Here is a 21035-nt window from a genome sequence, read left to right on the forward strand (position 1 = left end):
TTTACAGTATCTTTATTCAAAAAGGAAACTTAACTAACTCAAACTTCACAGCTGCAGCCACACCTTCCATGCTTTCCATGACTTGATATTCATCCAAAGATATTAACAATCATATAATGACTGTAATGCCTCTAAAGGTGTGTGTGTGTGTGTGTGTTGTAGATGAGAGCGGTCTCCTGGTGCACTGTATATCGGGCTGGGACCGTACGCCTCTGTTTGTGTCCCTCCTCAGGCTCTCCCTGTGGGCAGTAAGTTCCTTGTTTTTTCTCTCCGTCTATTTCCTCGTCTCCTCTCTTCTCCCCTGGTGTCTCTCCACCCGACAGCTCCAGCATTCATTAGTGACTTGAGTAATCCCACGCTGAATCCATCGGCCTCTGCACATTCACACCTACTCCACACACAACTCAGTTACCATTTTTAATTAGCCTCTTCTTTATTCATTGCCTTTATTAAAATAGAACCCTTCTGTTCTAAATATGTAATCTTTTTCTTAGGACATGGTCCACACTGGAAGCTTCTCATCAAAGCACAGAGCACACATGGAGTGAGAAATCCCATGTGGTGTCCTGTGGACTGTTGGCTGCTGTGTTTATGTAACAACGGATATTTGACTCAATTTTGTCATTATTCTTCACAGGATGGCGCTGTGCATGCCAACCTGGAGCCGGCCCAGATCCTGTATCTGACCATTGCTTACGACTGGTTCCTCTTTGGGTAAAAATCCTCATTTAAATTGTCCCTATCATAACTTCATGGTGAGCCATTACTCACATTGCATTGGCCTGCAGAAATACTTTAGAGGTGTATTTGCATTTGACACTTCTCTGTGCCATCTGGTTGGAGACGCACCGTGTTAGTCTGCAACGCATGACGCACGCACGCACGCACGCACGCACGCACGCACGCACGCACGCACACACACACACACACACACACACACACACACACTTTTTATGTTTGAAGTAATCTTGTTATGTTATATGGAAAAAAATAAAAGCAAATCATGGTTTCATAATACCCATGATGCTCCCCAGTGAAGTGGTTGATTTCTGCTTTGATTAGCTGAATATTTGCTGACTCACCCCCGGTGATATACAGCCAGATAGTTTGGCTCTTAAGTCCTGACGTTCTATATCACTTCCTTAAACTCCCCAAAACACTGGAGGGGAAAGGAACTCTGTTAATGCTCGTCAATACACTGACAAATGACATTAGAAGAACCTCTCTGTCAACTACTTTTATAAAATCTATTTCTTTAGTAGTAGCTGCAGCTTTTTGATCCTCATTGGATCTCACTTCTGTCAAACTATTTGCATCAAAGATGTCAGCTAAAGCAGGTTTTTGGGGATTAATTCATGTTCAAAGACTTTGTTACTGCGTCTTCACATGGACAACATGGGATTTAGTTGAGTATTTGTTTGACATTATTATGTGTTGTAATGCAGTTTTCTGTTTGTTTCCAGTCACATGCTGCCAGATCGACTCTCCAAAGGGGAGGAGGTAAGTTAAGTTTTTTATTTTTTTATTTTTCTATTTACAGATGAGAGACTGACAGGTACACAATATTACATGCATCAAATAATAATCCTAAACAATTGATAAATAATATTCCTTTGGGACAGTTTTTGAGTTTGAAACACATTTGTAGCAATCAGGTTTCTTCTGTTCTGAGCACTGATGGAAATATTTAGACAATAGCATAAAATAAAGCATATAAACTGGATACGCAAAAACTATTGGCTCCATTGGTTTGTAATTCCAAACAAAACTAGAACTGCAAGCAGTTCTGACAGGGTCCAAGCCTCGCCGGCACGCGTCACCCTGACAACCCGCCAAAGTCAAACCCAAAGCGTGACGGGAGCGAGGCAAACGTCAGGAAATATCACAACATGTGAGCTTCAAGGTGTGTAGTTCATTGAAAATGCAAACTTTTCGTTTACATTCATTTAAAACATCCATTCTATCATGCGTTTGTTTTGGGTTTAATAGGCCACGCCTGTTTTGACCATTCAGTACACCACTGGAGGGGTGGCCACAGGAGTGGCCCTAGATGGCACCCTCCAAATATCGTAAAAATTGCATGCGTTGTTCCTGAGATATAAACTTATTGTATGTGTAGCGCTCCCTGTTGGCCAACCTTTGGCTCAACTCTGTTTCCAGAGCCTCAGAGTGGCATGGCAAACAAGAATCTTGAATTTGGTGTTGATAGCATTTACTTTGGCCGAGATATGCCAAAATGTTTTGGCAGGCGTACGCGGCTCCCAGCGCCCTCGGGCTTGGACCCCTAATAAGGTCACGTTTGTGTCAAAGCAGTTAAAACAATCATTTGAAAACATTGGAACATACTTAGTTGTGATCCAACTTTACAGGAAAGTCTTTATTTTAAAATAGGCACGAGTTATGTTATCTCTACATAGGGCACCCAGGAAAAGGTCCCTTTTCATAATGACTGTGTTTGATGGTGTTAGTCAAATCAAAGTTTCCATCGGTTTTGATCTACTACATATTGAGAGATGTGTTTCTTGGCTTGGACTGTTGTAAGTTGTGTTGTATAGACGTTAGCTCTCAGCACCACCTAGTGGTCAGAGTAGAAGTTGCAACTTTTTCACCCCACCCCCTCGTTATATGCACCTGTGATTGATAGATGTGTGTTTGACGAAGGGCATTTTCACACCGACAGCCTTTAGTTCGGTTGAATCGAACTAGAGTTCGTTTGCCCCGCTGGTGTGGTTCGTTTGGGCAGGTGAGAACGCGGAAATCGAACTCTGGTGCGCACTAAAAGCGGACCAAACAAGCGTACCGAGACCTGCTTGGTGGTGGTCTCAGTACGCTTTCAATCGAACTCTGGAGCGGTTCGTTTGTGGTGAGCCCGTGATCCGTACTCGAACCGCACCAACTATATGTACTCCGCAAGTTAATGTCTCCTGTAGTCAGGTGTGTTTAGCAATCTGCGATGCAGCAGAGCATCAAACTGTAGCAGCTTGCAGTGTTTCTATCACAGAAATAGACTGCAGTCAAGCTTGCCGTCCGTCACTCGTATCTTCGTGGTCAAACCAGCTGCCGCTGAAATTGGAGACAGACGCTGGCAGAGCAGAGCGAAGTCTCAGTGACCAGAGCAGATGTAGTAATGTCTCTTGCGAAACAATGTCTGATAATTTGAATGAAGTGAGCTGGTTTGACCACTAGACCAGAACACAGGACCTTCTTCCTGTATTTACTTTCTTGCTCCCGCCCCCAGACATATCTGACCAATAAGAGGGCTGGGCGTTCTTTCCTGATTTGTAATGACGCATTTTGGTACGCTTGGATTTTTCCAGGTGTGAAACCAAACCAAACTCAAGGGCAAAATCAAGGGCAAATCGCTCCAAGTTTACTAACTCACCAACTGATTCGGACCAAAGCAAATTAACTACAGGTGTGAAAACGCCTCAAGACTATTTGCTGTTGTGTATTTGTGTGTAAGATGATTGTAAAGTGAGTGAGTTTGCCTGTGGCCAAATGGATGTAAATACACATGAAGTTATGAAGAAGACACTCAGTGCAACAACAATCTTTTCTGCAGAGCCCAGCCCATACCTCAGCGTGGCCTGTCATTGGCTGATATTAGCTCATCACAGGTCTTGGCATACATGTCAGCCTATAAGAAACAAGACATTTGACTACAGGAATCCCAGATATGATGCCCACCACAGACACCTGACAACTCTATTTCCCAAATGTAAATGTCCTACTTATACATATATTTCATGGTCACAAATCTTTAAAAAAAATAACACAATGATTGTGTTTTAGGACACAATGATTGATTGTTATTTTTTTGTGTTTATAAAAAGATGACAATATATCATTTTCTTATCTATTGATGATGGTATTGGCCTTATAAATCTAGTATCAGTCGCACTTAAAATGTGCAGGCACATGGGAGCCTCATTAGAGAAAATGTGTCGCTGGTCAAAACAATCAACATTAATCCATGTTCTGCTGTCAGGCTTTGAGAATCAAAGAGAGGGCTCCTTTTATTAACCTCCAATGACCACAGAGAGCAGGATGACATCAGAGATCATGTTGCTTCAGGCTAGTTTGTACCTGGTGCTAACAGCTAGCTGTAGTATGTATGACTACTGTCTGATGTGAAGGACAGCTACTGGCCATTAGTGATTGAGTTTGGATTTCTATGTTCCTTCTCTGATTGAAATGTTTTTCCTCCCTCAGATTTTCTTTTTTTGCTTCAATTTTTTGAAGCACATTGTCTCAGAGAAGTTCTCCGCTGTTAAGAAACAAAGGTGTGTTATTTCATGTCATTATGCTCTATACATGTCTGTCATGTTCTAAGTAGGGGTGGGAATTGATTTGCACCTTCCGATTCAGAGGCCAACAATTCGATTCTAAACCGATTATCGATGCAACAGTTTTTTTATATAAATTTCCATGCTTCATTTTTTGAAATATACATATAAATCTGAGTTTGCTTCCCAGACAAAGCAGCTAGACAAAGCTTAGATTTTGACATATACAGTATTTGTCACACACAAGTTTTAATGAAATGTTTTGTCTACTGAGGTTTTTATTTTGTAGTCATTCCATGCTTAAGCCTTAAATACGCTTTAGAAAGTCACCTTCTCTCACAGTAATCTTCCATGTCAGAGGCCCAGTCATGTTTAAAGGTGGATAATTGGCTTCTTAGAACATGAAACATGAGGTGGTCAGATGTCATGGTAGATGAACAGCCTAAATGTGTTTTGCCTAATTATTTTAAGTATGTCTTATTAGATCATGTGTGTGTATGTATGTATATATATATATATATACATACACATACACACACACACACACAACATTTATTTATCTTTTCCCTTTGGCCATTTTTGTGTTTTTTTTTTGCTGCACTCTTGCCTAAACTCTAAGTTGTTGTCCATTATCCCATCCTCTTTCAGTCACTCTGTTTTTTGATTTGTACTTGTCTGGAGACAGTAAAAAAGTAGTAAAAAAACTTTTAAATAAAATAATCTTTTTTTAAATAAATCTTTTTTTTAATAATCAATTATTAACTTATCAGAATCGAGCATCGAATCATTGTAGAGAGAATCGCGATGCATCTAAGAATCGATTTTTTTTTTTTTTCATCCCAAGTTCTAAGACTGTATTTATTATAAAGCCGTAGTTATCGGTTGCTAAAGTTTTATACTAACACTCATACAAGAAATAAGTAACTAAGTGAATTTGCTTAGACAAATTTCAGCTGTGTGAATCCAGTATTATTTCTCTTCTTCTGATCTCTGATGTTATGTCATCATCATGTTTTTCTTTCAGAAGGAAGAACTCCCACTTCAAAGACAGTGATTTCACTGTGGAAGACCTCTGCCAGTTAAGTAGGTGTCATACCTTCCTCCCCACACATAAGGTTCCTCTGACAGACCGCTGATGACCAACAAATGAATTGTGTTTATTTCATTAGCATTATGATGTTTAATTGGAGTAGTGCAACTACTTTTGTACCGTCAGCTAGTATTAGAACAGTGACTGTGGAGTCCAACTGCTTCTATGCTCTTGAACTCTTGATGTTTGGTGAGGGGGTCCCGCCTCCTGCATCTGGTCTGATGTAATGAGTGATACCAGAGGCTGTGACACGCTGTCGGCCCGGACACAAAGCAATCAGACGGTGGCTGAGAACACGGCGCTTTCATCTCTTTAGAAAACCACAAGGCTTGATTCCAAAACATCTTGCGTCACAAAGCTTTATGTCTGCAGGCTTTTAACCTTCAATAGTCAGTTGCATTTGCATTAGAATACAAATGCACAGTTTATCAAGTTCATAGCTATATCTGTTGTGTCATTTCTGTTAAATACAAAGTTTTTACAGTTTAAAGTACATTTATAGACACTTCTGGTGGAGGACAGGAAGAGAAAAGCTGCTGATGAACAATGCTCAGAATATGCCTTGAAAGCAGCTATGCAGTTTTACACTGAAAATGATCTTCAGAGGTTGTTGGATATTGTGTACTGTGGGTGCAGTAAATGGAAGTTTGAATTTTGTCATTCACTGAGCTTTACAAATACTTTGATTTACTCTAGATGAACATCTGAACTTAGAAGATGAATAAAAGTGTTCTGAGACACTGGGAGCTAAGCTATGTAGTGATCTTGGTTATAAAACAGTTTAAAATAAACTTATGGATTATGGTGCAGGGGTCTGGCGTTATTGTAAGCAAACAAAATGTGACACAGTTCAGAGCTGAGCAATGCACTGTTTTCTGGCTGTGCAGCATGTGGTGACATGGGATGGAAGCCATTTGAAATGCGGCAGAAGGAGACGTGTTGCCACTGTGGAACAGATTGATCAACATGCCATGATAACAGACTCACCCAACACATTTTCTATTGGGGTTCAAATATTTATTCTTCGGCAAGGGAGTTTGCTAAAAGATGATTAAGTGTATTCCCATCCAGAGCACAGAGGTCGTAGACGCTTCCACTCAATGCCAGGGAAGAATAGAAAGTGTCACCTGTGTGATCTGGTGCAAAGATGAAATCCCGTTTTGTTCTGTAGTCTATTATATAACAATCTTAGACACAGGCTTTTCCTTCAAATGTCTGTAGAATGTCCTGAGTTGTAAACTTCTGTACCTGTTTACAGACAGGGTTCCATCTGGCTCAGTCTGTGTTAATGCCCACCAACAGCGTGGGAGGGTGCTCTATGTTTGATGTGTTAAAGGCTCAGTCTGTGCCTCAGAAGTACCTAAGTTATGTTTTAGAGTTGTAATGTAATGTTGTAATGTAGGATTGTGTTTGTTTTCTCATTATGGTATTGCTCTTGTTTGTTAGGTTTGTAGTGTCTTATAATTCCATGCAGGCTGGGCACCTTTTAGTGCATGACGCTTTGAAAAATAAATGTGTGATGATAATAATAATAATAATAATGGTTCAGTTACATTTAGTGTCCCAGTAAGCTATTTTAGCATGCATAATACCAGGACCTCCTCTAAGTGGAACAAAGCCATCTTTAGGCCAGACAGCTTTATTTATACAGCACATTTCAACAACAAGGCAATTCAAAGTGCTTAACATAGAACATTTAAGAGTTAAAAATAATAAAAAAAAGATGTGTTAAAGAGAATATAAAAACAGGTATAGAATAAAAGTTAAAGGGCAGTGTAAGAAATGGAAGCATAGGATAGCATAGTGGAGCATAGAAACTGAACGCTGCTTCTCCATGTTTAGTTGTGAGTCGGAGTCAGGACCCAGACCAGCTGATAGTGATAGTAGGCTGACTGTGTAATTGTCTTAATGTGGCTGTTGAAGTTCAGATCTGAGTCTGAGGATGGGGGACAAGCTGACTTCCAACAAGGTCGGCTTTAATTTTACGCACGGCCACCATGGGTGGCAGAGTCCCAAAGAGAGCTGTTAATATTGCTGGAGCAAACAGTACCTGAAGAGCAGCAGATAAAATTTGGAAGATATTGGACCAATAGTTGTGTATAGACGGGCAGGACGAAAACATATGAATAAGCAAAGTGGGAGCTATTCTACACCTGTCGCAGACAGGATTAACATCCAGGTAAATCTGAGAGAGTCCAGTGAATGCGGTGGAGGATTTTACATTGAATTAGAATGTTTGGCGCACATAGAAGAAGAGTGAACTCGGCAAAGAATGTCCCCCCCCCCGTAAGTCATCAGAGATTCCTTCCCCCCAAGTCCTGTTCCCATGCTGCTTTGATAGCCGACAACGAGGAACACCGGAGCGAAAAAATTGTAAAAAAGTGTCCATGGGGAGGTCTACAAGCTGAGAGGGGGATTGGGAACTTGCACTATGTACAAAGCTACGAACCTGAAGATATCGAAAATAAGTTATTTTTGGGATGCCAAATTTAGCTGATAACTGCTGAAAGGAGGCAAAAACGCCATCAATGTACGAATCATTGAATGATTTAATGCCAAAACTGGACCACATGGAGAATGCTCCATCTGCCAGAGAGGGTACGAAAGCATGGCTCATAGCTATTGGGGCATGCAGTGATAAAGTCTGCCATCCAAAATGACGTCTGAGTTGATTTCAGATTTTTAGAGTCGACTTAATCAGAGTGTTTTTGCAGTATACTGAACAAGTTGAGAGATAAGGGGAGGAAATCAAAGCAGATAGAGAAGACGGTCTGCAAGAATACGCTTCTAATCTTAACCAAGCTGGGGCACACAGCAAAGCGTCTGCACACAGCCAAAATGAAGTATGCCGAAATTGGCTGCCCAATAGTAGAAGAGAAAGTTAGGGAGGGCCATGCCCCCACCTTTTTTTGGTCTCTGGAGATATATTTTACGAATCCTTGGACTCTTTATTTTTTTTTTTCCCCAGATGAACCCTAATATAATCTCGTCAAGTTAAAAAATAAAAAGGATTTACGAATAAAGACAGGAACACATTGAAAAAGGAAGGAAAATTTGGGCAGGATATTAATTTTAACCGAATTGATACGACCAGCTAAAGACAGAGGGAGTAGTGACCATCTCTCAAAGTCCTTCTGTATTCGGGTGAGGAGAGGGGTAAAGTTACATTTGAAGAGATTCTTAAATTGGTCTGTAACTTGAACCCCCACATATGTAAACTTGTCAAGAATAGTTCTAAAAGGTATTGTGTGAAGAGGGTATTGCGGGCTGCAGCGTTTATGGGGAATAATTTGCTTTAATTGAAATTCAGTTTATAGCCAGAGATGAGACCAAATGAATCAAGAACAGAAAGCACGGTGGGTATGGATGTATCTAGCCTAGAGACGTAGAGGAGCAAATCATCCGTATAGAGCGAAACCCTGTGCTCGATGCCGTCCCTGTTCACACCAGCGATATGAGGATGAGTTTGGAGCGCAATGGCGAAAGGCTCTATGGCGACTGCAAAGAGCAGGGGGGATAACGGGCATCCCTGTCTCGTACCCCTAAAGAGAGGGAAATAGTCAGAGTGGTTGTTATTAGTTCTGACAGAGGCGAGTGGGTGGATGTACAGTAATTTCACCCAGGCTATTAACTTCTCACCAAAGCCGAAACTTTCTAACGTACAGAAAAGATAGCCCCGCTCCACTTCTCGGCATCGAAGGAAATTACGATTTCTGAGTTTTTCGAGCTGGAGAAGTTGTACAGAACATTAAATAAATGTCTAACATTAGAAAAAGCATATCTATTTTTAATAAAGCCTCTCTGGTCAGGGGAGATTACAGAAGGCAGGATCGTTTCCAAACACATAGCCAGTAGCTTAGCTAAGATTTTCTAATCAACATTGAGTAACGAAATGGTAAGATCCACAGAAAAGAGGGTCTTTGTTTTTTTTCAATATCAATGAAATGGAGGCCTGAGATAAGGACTCGGGGAGAGAGGCAGAGTCGAATGAATAGGCGTAACATGTTTTTTAGGAATGGGTCCAGCTTGACTATAAACTTCCTGTAAAACTTGACAGGAAAACCCTCCGGTCCCGGGCACTTAGAAAACTGTGAAGAACCTGCCGCTCGTGAAACTTCCTCCACTGTTATGGGTTCCTCCAGTTGTAGTTTGGAAGTTGTAGCAACAGAGGGGACAGCAAGATTACAAAAAAAGAGTCTAAGAGTGAGGGGTCCGTTGACTGTTCAGAAGTATAAAGAGTGGCATAAAAGTCCATAAACTCATCGTTTATCTGCTCAGGGTTGGTCGTTACACCAGTAGGAGTTAGAATTTGGGTGATTTGATGTGCTGAGGATGTCTGGCGTAGTTGGTGGGAAAGTAATTTACTCGCCTTATCACTATGTTCATAGTGATTATGGTGTAATTTGAGCAGCATTCCTTCAACTTCAATAGAAATATTATAAAATTCTGCCTGTAGGGAGAGGCGCTCCTTATACTGATGGTAAGGGGGAAGTTGCATAAATGTTATACAGCTGTAGTATACGGGTCATCGGCTCAGACATCTTCTTTTTCCTCTGTTTTCTCGCGAAAAAGGTGTATGACATGATTTGCCCCCTAATGAAGGCCTTAAACGTCTCCCACAGCAGGGATGGTGAGACACCAGGCGTTTTGTTATTGGCTCTAAAAAAGTCAATCTGACCATTTCGAAATTGAATCGAAAAGCCATGGTGCACACGACACCGGTCCCCCACCCACTACTGAGTCTAAAGTAAGCAGGGCATTATCTGATATAACAATAGGATTATGAGAGCATGAGCAGACAGAGGGTATAAGTCTGTTGTCGAGAAAGAGGTAATCAATGCGGGTGTAGGTGTGGTGGACAGGGGAGAAGAATGAATACTCCCTGCCCGTGGGATTGAAAAAACGCCATGATTCTGAAACATAGAATTCCTGAAGAAAAGTTTTGATAGCCTTAGAGAATTTGGATGGGTTACTAGGTTTACTAGAGGATCGATCAAGAGGGCCCAGCCAGCAGTTAAAATCCCTTTCCCCCGAGGACAAGAAGGTGTGATGACATGTCTGGAAGTTTAGAGAAAAATGTGCGAAAAAATTTATCGTCGTCCCAATTTGCTGCGTATACGTTAGCAAGAATGAACTTAGTATCATAAATGCTACCAGTGACCACAATAAATCTACCATTGGTGTCTGCGATAACACTGGATGAGACAAACGGTACAGACTTGTGTATTAAAATAGCAGTACCCCTGGCCTTGCTCTGGAAGTTAGAATGATAACATTGGCCGACCCATCCCCTTCGTAGTCTCAGTTGGTCAGGTGCGTCTCCTGCAAAAAAGCAATCTTAGCTCCCAAATGTTTGATATGGTTGAGCACTTTACTGCGCTTTATTGGGTGGTTTAAACCTTTGCAGTTCCAACTACACAGCCTAAGTGTGTTCTCAGCTGACTGTCCCTTTAAGTTATCCCGTGAAGATGAATAAAAGAAGCACATTTTACCATAGCAGACATTAGATAAGGCAAACGAGGTGTGATAAACCCATAACCAGTTGCATGATAACATATGATCTACAGTCATATATAGCTCCAAGTTAGTAGCTTCTTAAGAAAAGAAAAAAAAAAAAACAGGATGTTTCATGTAATTAACCATCAACAAATGAAGTGAAAGTGGTAAAAAGGACAACAAATTTTAAAAAAATTATAATGAGGCAGCATCCTCTCAAGAAGAGTTATATTGCGGAGGCTGATTTTCTAGCACACCTCAGGCAAGTGAAATATACAGCCCATAAGAATTTTACAGTAACATACTCACTAAATGCAGTATCATCAGTGTTTAAGTCGAGTCTCGGCACCATCGTTCCCATCACCCCTGATTTGGAGAGTCAGCCCTTCTTAAGATTTTGTTAATAAAATCAGCAGCAGCAGCGGGGTCGGTGAGAGTGCCGCCCGGCAAAGTGATCCTCAGTTTCGGCTGGGTAGTAAAGACCAAACTTGACCCCTGGGCAGGCATGTAGAAGGCGCTTAGTGTTCCCAAACTGAGCATTTTTTGGCCACAGACGGGGTATAATCAGGGAAGATGGACAGTCTCTTTCATGGTGTAGTAGAGGGGCATCTTTTCACGCCTTGCGTAGGATCTGTTCCTTGATATGAAAATAGTGAATTCTGATGATAAAAGGCCTGGGTGGGTCCCCCTCCTTGGGTTTCCCTCGGAGAGACCTGTGGGCACGGTCCAAGAGGGGTTTTCATCCAGGCCTAACAGGTCCTGTATGAGATGAGCGATAAAATATCTCGGATGAGGACCCTCCAGACCCTCTGGAACACCCAACAGGCGAATGTTGTTGCGTCTTGTTCTTCCCTCTAAATCTTCACATTTAGCTTGAAGCACTTTAACATCAGCTTTAAGAATATTCACTGTGTTGCTTAGAGCAGCCAGCTCATCACTTCAGGTGGTAGCTGAGAGCTTAAGGTCCTTTATTGTGCAGTCATGTGAACTCACTGTTATCTGTAGTGTGGCCACAGCCGACTTCAGCTCATCCTTAACTGAAGCCATGTCAGAGCGGGGTGTAGTGGCAAATGAGTTGAGTTTCGCATCCAGTCTATCATATACTGTATATCCTGCAAGTGCTTGGGTAAACATCCCCAGGTTAAGTGGAACGCCTTGGTCATCACTGGTTTCTCTCACAGCAGGATTCTTCCTGCGCCGATTTTTGTCTGTTTCCTCCTTATCAGCCATTTTAATCAGTGGCAAGTGTCAGAGGCTTGAACTACTGTTTATCCAGAGCTGCAGCGTAACGCTACTGTGCAGTTAAGAACCAAGTACTAATGTCCGATGTACACTAACTCGGTTAGCTACACCGCTAGCGAGAATGCTAGCCACCGGGTGACGTTAGCGGGGATGCTAACGAGAATTAGCGTCCGGTTAAAGTTGCAAGCTACTCACTGCCAACTTCGTGTTAGAGAGGGGGGTTATGTGAGCTGCCTCCACGAACAGACGAAATCTCAGCACAGCAGAAATCGCGGCCATGAGAATTGAACAGCTCCCTCTTAGCTTGCACTGACTTATCGATGATCAGATCAGGAGAGTCCCTGGCTTCAGATGCGGCCTGCGTCGGTAAACTTCCAGGAGATGTACGCAGCCCATACCAGTCTTTACAGGGGACTAAGGGAATCGGAAGGTGCCGGTAGTATAGTCCAAGATAATATTTACATAAATGTAGGGGAAAAAAAGAAGTGCTTCAAATAAGACAAAAAATGCAATTATATGGCAGAGCTTGAGAGACGTGACCTCACTCCATTGCGTTAAACCGGAAGTCCCCCATTTTCATTTTCAAAGTCAATGTCAAATCATAACAGATGTTATCTCAGGGCACTTTACAGATAGAGAGATCTACTCTGGCTTCAACTGTTTTTTTCTACTCTCGGCTCCGTATGATGTCATAAAGAGCCGAGTTTTCATATATGGTCATCTGCTCCAGACAGGCATGTTAATGCAGTGTTAATATTACATACCCTGCTACATGTAGCTACAGTTGTGTTCAGAATAATAGCAGTGTGTTTAAAAAAGTGAATAATGCTCAAAATCCTTAGAATAGCGTTTAATTCCATAATATCAATGCATTGGGAACACTGCACATTCAATTCCAAATCAAAACATGACTAAAATTGATCAAGTTTGTTATACCTTTACAGAAAGTGAAGAAAAAGGAATATTAGGCTGTAATAGCAGTATTTGCAGTTTTATTTACAAACTCAAACATTTACTGTATAAACTGAAAAATGTCTCAAGGGTTTGCTTTACTTTGAATCACTGCACTAATATTTAGTTGCATAACCATTATTTCTGAGAACTGCTTAACATCTGTGTTGCATGGAGTCGACCAACTTCTGGCACCTGTGAACATGTATTCCAGCCGAGGACGATTGAACTACATTCCACAATTCCTCTGCATTACTGGGTTTTACCTCAGAAACAGCATTTTTGATGTCACCCCACAAATTGATCATGGGATTGAGGTCTGGGGATTGGGCTGGCCACTCCATAACATCAATCTTGTTCATCTGGAACCAAGACTTTGCTTCACATAGCCTTCTTCTGATCGTAACAGTACTCACAGGTAACTTTAAATCTTCTTTGATTTTCCTGGAGCTGATCATTGATCATCATCAAATTGCCATTTTGGCTATTCTTCGATCCATTCGAATGGTAGTGGTTGACCGTTTTTTTCCCACATCGTTCAGGCTTTGGATTCCATTTCAAGGCATTTGAAATCATTTTGAATGAGCAGCCTAGTTTTCTGCACTTCTTTATATGTTTTCCCCTCTCCAATCAACTTTTTAATCAAAGTCCGCTGTTCCTCAGAGCATTGTCTGGAACGACTGAGTATTTCAGTGTGAAATGCACTATAACCAGCATGCACAACATTTGCTTCCTTCCTTCCTTAAATATGGGCCATAACTGACACCTGTTTCTTCACAGAATCAATCACCTCACTAATTGAACACAACACTGCTATTATTTTGAACATGCCACTTTCAATTACAGATTCAGTTACACAGAATGAGCAGCATGCATGTCATGACTGTTAGGTCTGTTGGTTTTCTATGACTCTACAACACTTACTAGTAAATTATTTGCCATGTGGAAATATCACTTCTACCAAAAAATTTGATTTATGAGGTTAGTGATGTTGGACTGCTATTATTTTTAACACAACTGTACATGCTAATGTCAGAGAAACCTGTCATCCTGGCTGCAAATGTTGTTAATCCTTCCCAATGTCAGATCACATTCCTGCTGGAACATGTCCGGTTGTGTACTTTGTTTAGAAGCCTTTATTGGGGATTTTTGTCGTTATAAAGTCTGGGGTGGGAATCGATTGGCACCTCACGATTCGATTCCGATTCAGAGGCCAACGATTCGATTCTAAACCGATTATCAATGCATCTCGATGCAACAATTTTTTTATGTACATTTCCATGCATGATTTTTAAAAATATACATTATACACAGTGGGGAGAGAAAGTATTTGATACACTGCTGATTTTGCAGGTTTTCCCACTTACAAAGCATGTAGAAGTCTGTAATTTTTATCATAGGTACTTTTCAACTGTGACGGAATCTAAACAAAAATCCAGAAAATCACATTGTATGATTTTTAAATAATTCATTTGCATTTTATTGCATGGCATAAGTATTTGATACATCAGAAAAGCAGAATTTAATATTTGGTACAGAAACCTTTGTTTGCAATTACAGAGATCATACAGACCTTCTCCAGATCCTTCAGGTTTCGGGGCTGTCGCTGGGCAATACGGACTTTCAGCTCCCTCCAAAGATTTTCTATTTGGTTCAGGTCTGGAGACTGGCTAGGCCACTCCAGGACCTTGAGATGCTTCTTACGGAGCCACTCCTTAGTTGCCCTGGCTGTGTGTTTCGGGTCATTGTCATGCTGGAAGACCCAGCCACGACCCATCTTCAATGCTCTTACTGAGGGAAGGAGGTTGTTGGCCAAGATCTCGCGATACATGGCCCCATCCATCCTCCCCTCAATACGGTGCAGTCGTCCTGTCCCCTTTGCAGAAAATCATCCCCAAAGAATGATGTTTCCAACTCCATGCTTCATGGTTGGGATGGTGTTCTTGGGGTTGTACTCATCCTTCCTCCAAACACGGCGAGTGGAGTTTAGCCCAAAAAGCTCTATTTTTGTCTCATCAGACCACATGACCTTCTCCCATTCTTCTTCTGGATCATCCAGATAGTCATTGGCAAACTTCAGACGGGCCTGGACATGCACTGGCTTGAGCAGGGGGACCTTGCGTGCGCTGCAGGATTTTAATCCATGACGGCGTAGTGTGTTACTAATGGTTTTCTTTGAGACTGTGGTCCCAGCTCTCTTCAGGTCATTGACCAGGTCCTGCCGTGTAGTTCTGGGCTGATCCCTCACCTTCCTCATGATCATTGATGCCCCACAAGGTGAGATTTTGCATGGAGCCCCAGACCGCGGGAGATTGACCGTCCTCTTGAACTTCTTCCATTTTCTAATAATTGCACAGTTGCCTTCTCACCAAGCTGCTTGCGTATTGCCCTGTAGCCCATCCCAGCCTTGTACAGGTCTACAATTCTATCCCTGATGTCCTTAAACAGCTCTCTGGTCTTGGCCATTGTGGAGAGGTTGGAGTCTGTTTGAGTGTGTGGACAGGTGTCTTTTATACAGGTAACAAGTTCAAATAGGTGCAGTTAATACAGGTAATGAGTGGAGAACAGGAGGGCTTCTTAAAGAAAAACTAACAGGTCTGTGAGAGCCGGAATTCTTAATGGTTGGTAGGTGATCAAATACTTATGCAATAAAATGCAAATTAATTATTTAAAAATCATACAATGTGATTTTCTGGATTTTTGTTTTAGATTCCGTCTCTCACAGTAAGAAGTGTACCTATGATAAAAATACAGACCTCTACATGCTTTGTAAGTAGGAAAACCTGCAAAAGTCTGAGACTCGGACTCGAGTCGCACTTAAGTCGCACAAACAGCTGACTTCAGACTTGACTCGGACTCGACCCAAAAGACTTCAGACTTGACTCGGACTCGAGCTTCGAGACTTGTCAACAACCTGTTTTCATGCAATTATTGCTTTTTAAATCAAAATGTATTCATGTATTTCTATTTTCTTTTATTGGCGCATATATGGGGAAACGTATGACGAGCTGTATGTCCCCTGCCCTTTGCCATAATGTGCAACGTAATGCATGCACCTATGTGCGCGCACTCACATATCAAAAAATGCATTGCCGATGGCGACACCAAATCCTCCTGGAGTTGTGCCTTTTCTCATTAGTTTTGCTTTCAATAACTTGGTAAACAGTGGCAGTAAGCTCACAGCTACATGCAAAGTGTGTGGCACCAAGATAAATGATGCCGGATCAACAACGTCGGACTTCATCAGGCATCTCAAAACGCACCTAAATAGGTCAGTCACTCACACACTAATGTGAAAAGAGACGTTACATTTAGCATATATCGTCACAGGTAACAAGCTAACCATCGCAAAGTGTTGTGCTAATACTGGCAACAGGCAAATTGTATCTTATAGTTAGTGGTTGCTGAGGCTAAGACATCCATGGCGCACAGGAGGCGGGAACAAACGCTGTGTCGGGTGGGCAAACTCATGTGATGCGTAATTGATCCCGTGGATGATTTGTAGGCTATTAAGTGAACAAGGTGTACCCGGTCCACCAAACACTGGGCCATCTTGACTGTCTTACTTCTGCACATATTTATGTTACTGTAGTCCTATTTACTATTTCATTATTTCATTTTTTTGAGTGAAAGAGACGTTACATTTAGCATATATAATCACAGGTAACAAGCTAACCATCACAAAGTGTTGTGCTAATGCTGGGAACATGCAAATTGTATCTTTATAGTTGTATCCATATCATGTGACAGACTTAGGTTAATATTTCACCAGGTCCGAGGTCTAGAGGGATGTGTTAAGTAGCCTAGACCCCATAAAGTTATCCTACAACTGATTTTGATACTGTACTGTATGGATGGTAGCTACAGGACATGTTTTGAATTCATAAGATTTAACAATACAGTGTTAGGGACAGATCAGATAGCCAGAGACTTGACTTGGACTTGTGGCAAAAGACTTGAGACTTGACTTGAACTTGTCCCTCAAAGACTTGACTTGGACTCGAGCTCAAAGACTTGAGACTTGACTTGAACTTGTCCCTCAAAGACTTGAGACTTGACTTGGACTCGAGCTCAAAGACTTGAGACTTGACTTGGACTTGCAAAAAATGACTTGTGAACATCTCTGTGTCACACACAAGTTTTAATGAAATGTTTTGTCTACTGAGGTTTTTGTTTTGTAGTCATTCCATGCTTAAGCCTTAAAGGAACACACCGACTTATTGGGACTTTAACTTATTCACCGTAACCCCCAGAGTTAGATAAGTCCATACATACCCTTCTCATCTCCGTGAGAGTTGTAACTCTGTCCGATAGTTCCACCGGTAGCTTAGCCTAGCACGGATCCTGAAGGTAATCGGTTCCAAGTAGCCTACTGCTCCGAGTAAGTGACAAAATAACGCCAACATGTTCCTATTTACATGTTGTAATAACAAGGTCACATGAGACACAGCCATCTTCTAACCGTATATAAACTGGGAACTATATTCTCAGAAAGGCGAAGCATTGCTGATCGGCTACTTGGGCGGAGTGATATGCTTTGCAGCACCTGAGAAGCCCCGAGCAGCTCAGCAATGCTTCGCACGCTGTGACTATCCATCGGACAGAGTTACAACACGCACGGAGATGAGAAGGGTATGTATGGACTTATCTAACTCTGGGGGTTACGGTGAATAAGCTAAAGTCCCAATAAGTCGGCGTGTTCCTTTAAACATGCTTGTGAAAGTCACCTTCTCTCATCGTAATCTTCCATGTCAGAGGCTCAGTCATGTTTAAAGTTAGATAATTGGCTTCTTAGAACACAAAACATGAGGGGGTCAGATGTAAAGTGATAAAGTAGAGGAATGTGTTTTGCCTAATTATTTTATGTATGTCTTATTAGATCATGTGTACATATATACAAAATTATTTTTTTTCTTCCTTTTGGCCATTTTTGTGTGTTTCTTTTTCTGCACTCTTGCCTAAACTCATTGTTGTCCATTGTCCTCTTTAAGTCACTCTGTTTAGAGATTTGTACTTGTCTGGAGACTTTCAAATAAAAATCAACACATTTTCTTTTCTTTTTTTAAATCTATTATTAACTTATCAGAATCGATAATCGAATCGTTCTAGAGAGAATCGGGATGCATCTAAGAATCGATTATTTTTCCCACCCCTACTATATACTCCGTTACAGTCAGTCTCCGGCTGTAACAAACTGTACAGAGGCAGCAACAGCAGAGCAATCTCCCGGATGCGGGCGCTGCCATCTGCCAGAGTCTGCGCTGTAGTGATCAGGCAGTGGAACCGCAGTATCCAAGTTCTGCCCATACACCGGTCCGACCAATCTCGAGACAATCCTAGCTGTCAATCATGAAGTTTCAGCCCGTTTTTATAGCATAAAATAACCAAACTGATCAGAAAAAATGAACACTTGAACAAACATCAGCGTTATCAGAACTACCTAAAAGGCCAGCACTATCTTTTGGAAAAATTATTTTATGTGTTATTTGACTTTTTAGTTTGGGCCATCAGCTAACATGGAGGGGGCGGGGCTTATGAGCTATACTGCAGCCAGTCACCAGGGGGCATTCCATATGTTTTGGCTTGACTTATACAGTCTATGCTTTTACCCCTGGTTCCCTCCTCTGTCCATGTCTGAACTAACCGCGACCCCACAAATGTCAATGGCATTTTGAACGAGGTTTTCTTACTTGTATGACAGAACCCAGACGTTGTGGTTTGACTACAGCTCCTGCTATGATACATCAGAATGTCCGCCATTAAAAAGGAAGTGAGCCAACAGCCGTGCTCTGTGTTTGCTTTCAGAGCCCAAGGACCGCGGCAGTGTGACCAGTCTGAGCAGTGACTTCTCCCTCATTACTGAGGAGGCGGGCGCCGCCTCCAGCCTCACCAATGACACTGTGGACCTGTTCCCCAGCCAACCCCAGGCCTCCAGCTGGTCAGTATCTCACACCAAACACACACAGGCTCACTTATTTTTTAATTGGATGTTTTGGAAAGTAGATAGATGACCTTTTCATATAAGTGAATCATTCATGTTCAAATGTAAGCATTTCGAGGAACAACACACGGAGCTCCATGTATTTCAGTGTTGAACACAGCGTTGGCGTGGTCATGTTGCTTCAGTGAGACTAGATAATACTAGAGCATCTTTCAACTTGAGAAAGTTATCACAGTAACAATCAATGGCTCAGTTCCACTCATGTCCACCCACACGCTCAGTGAGTTGATGAGGTCTCGGGGGGGACTTTCTGTCTGTCAGTCCATAACTCTGCCTGACTGTGTCGGGACGTTTATGGTGATGACAGGAACTCCACATCAGAAACAAAGGAAACGGGGAAGTGTTTCTGCTCCAGTCCATGAAACACTGAAATAGAAACTGTCTGCAGAAATGTTTCCTACACGTTCTGGTACTCGCCGGGATGAGCTCCCTACATATGATCAGCGGTAAAACGGCAAGGTAGGGTACCTAGCATAGAGGCGGCTGTGGCTCAGGTGGTAGACCAGTCGTTTACCAACCGGAAGGTCAGTGGTTCGATCCCTGGCAGTCCAATATCGAAGACACTGAATCTGACGTGGCTCCTCCAGGGTGTGACTGTGTGTGAATGTGTCCCTGTAAGGCAGCCTCGGCCTCAGTGTATATCAATGTGTGTGCGAATGGTACTGTACTGTGTAAAAACACTTTGAGTACTCGTTAAGACTTGCAAAGCGCCATATATATGCAGTCCCATTTACTTCATCATCATCATCATTATTTTTCTTCTCCGCCTAAAACTCCGACTACAGCCTAAACCGTACATGGTGGGGGGTTACCATTTTCAGGACTGGTCCGAAACTCCGCAAGGACCTCAAGCCAACAATTGACCCACGCGTTTGGCCCTATAACTCCCACACCGTACACCGGACATTCAAAAACCATACCTCTACGCGTTCCTTGGATCCAACTGAATCACGTGATATAGGCCACGCCCATTTCCGCCTAGACTTTTATGCGTGAAAAATCGTGATTTATCAAAAACCTACTTTTTCCAATCTCCTCCTAGACCGTGCGACCGATTTGGCACGAAATTTGGCAGGATAAAAATTGCGCATATTACGCACAAACAAATTTGTGTAGCTAACTATGAAAACACCAACTTTGCCATATCTCAGCCAAAATAAATGCTATCAACGCCAAACTTTAGATTCTTGTTTGCCATGACCCGCTGAAGGTCCCCCACGCGTGTTACGAAAATTGGTCACTAGGGGGCGCTACAAATACAAAAAGTTTATATCGCATGAACTGCTCATCCGATTTTTACAAAATTTGATGGGTACCATCTAGGACCACTCCTGAGGCCAACCCTTGAGTGGCGTACTGAGGGGTAAAAGTGGGCGTGGCCTATGGGACCCACGTCTAAATTTACCACCAACACTAATGTGAACAACTTTAAATTTACAGGGTAGATGGACAATGGGCCATGGACCACACCTACCAAAAATTACACATGTGGACCACTAGGTGGCGCTATGTTTTTTTGCCTTTAACTCCCACATTACACATCGCACATTAGAAAACCTTACATCCACATGTTCCTTGAATCAAGCTGAATCACAGGATATAGGCCAATGCGCAAAACCAACTTTTTCGAACTCGTCCTAGGCCGTGCGACAGATGAGCACGAAACCTGGTACTTAGCATCTCCAGATGGAGCTGACCAAAAGTTACTCAAGGAATTTTGCTCCGTTAAAGTATGCACATTTGACGACCAAACAAATTTTCCTAGCTAGCTACCACACACATATCATATCTCGGCCAAATTAAATGTTATCAGCAAAGAACTTGAGATCATTGTTCAACATCCCACTACGATGCTCTGTACCAAATTTGGCGAAGATCGGCCTTAAGGGGCGCTATAAGCAACGTTTATTTGTTTTGGCCAATAACTCGATGCATTTTAATGGGAAATTTGCAATTGCAATATCTCTGC

The 21035-nt window shown here is 42.0% G+C and overlaps 1 protein-coding gene across 4 annotated transcripts in view; it reads left to right on the plus strand.

The window, feature by feature from the left end:
• mtmr14 (myotubularin related protein 14) overlaps positions 1-21035 on the plus strand; it is a 49577-nt gene that overhangs the window by 16584 nt on the left and 11958 nt on the right. For all 4 annotated transcript variants that reach the window (XM_078249383.1, XM_078249385.1, XM_078249384.1 and 1 more), the window contains 6 exons: positions 163-248; positions 638-714; positions 1464-1500; positions 4213-4283; positions 5311-5369; positions 18871-19003. In XM_078249383.1, the coding sequence (XP_078105509.1) occupies positions 163-248; positions 638-714; positions 1464-1500; positions 4213-4283; positions 5311-5369; positions 18871-19003 (463 nt within the window). The remainder of the gene's footprint in view (positions 1-162; positions 249-637; positions 715-1463; positions 1501-4212; positions 4284-5310; positions 5370-18870; positions 19004-21035) is intronic.

This window comes from Sander vitreus, chromosome 4 (genome assembly GCF_031162955.1).
Source record: "Sander vitreus isolate 19-12246 chromosome 4, sanVit1, whole genome shotgun sequence".
NCBI lineage: Eukaryota > Metazoa > Chordata > Actinopteri > Perciformes > Percidae > Sander > Sander vitreus.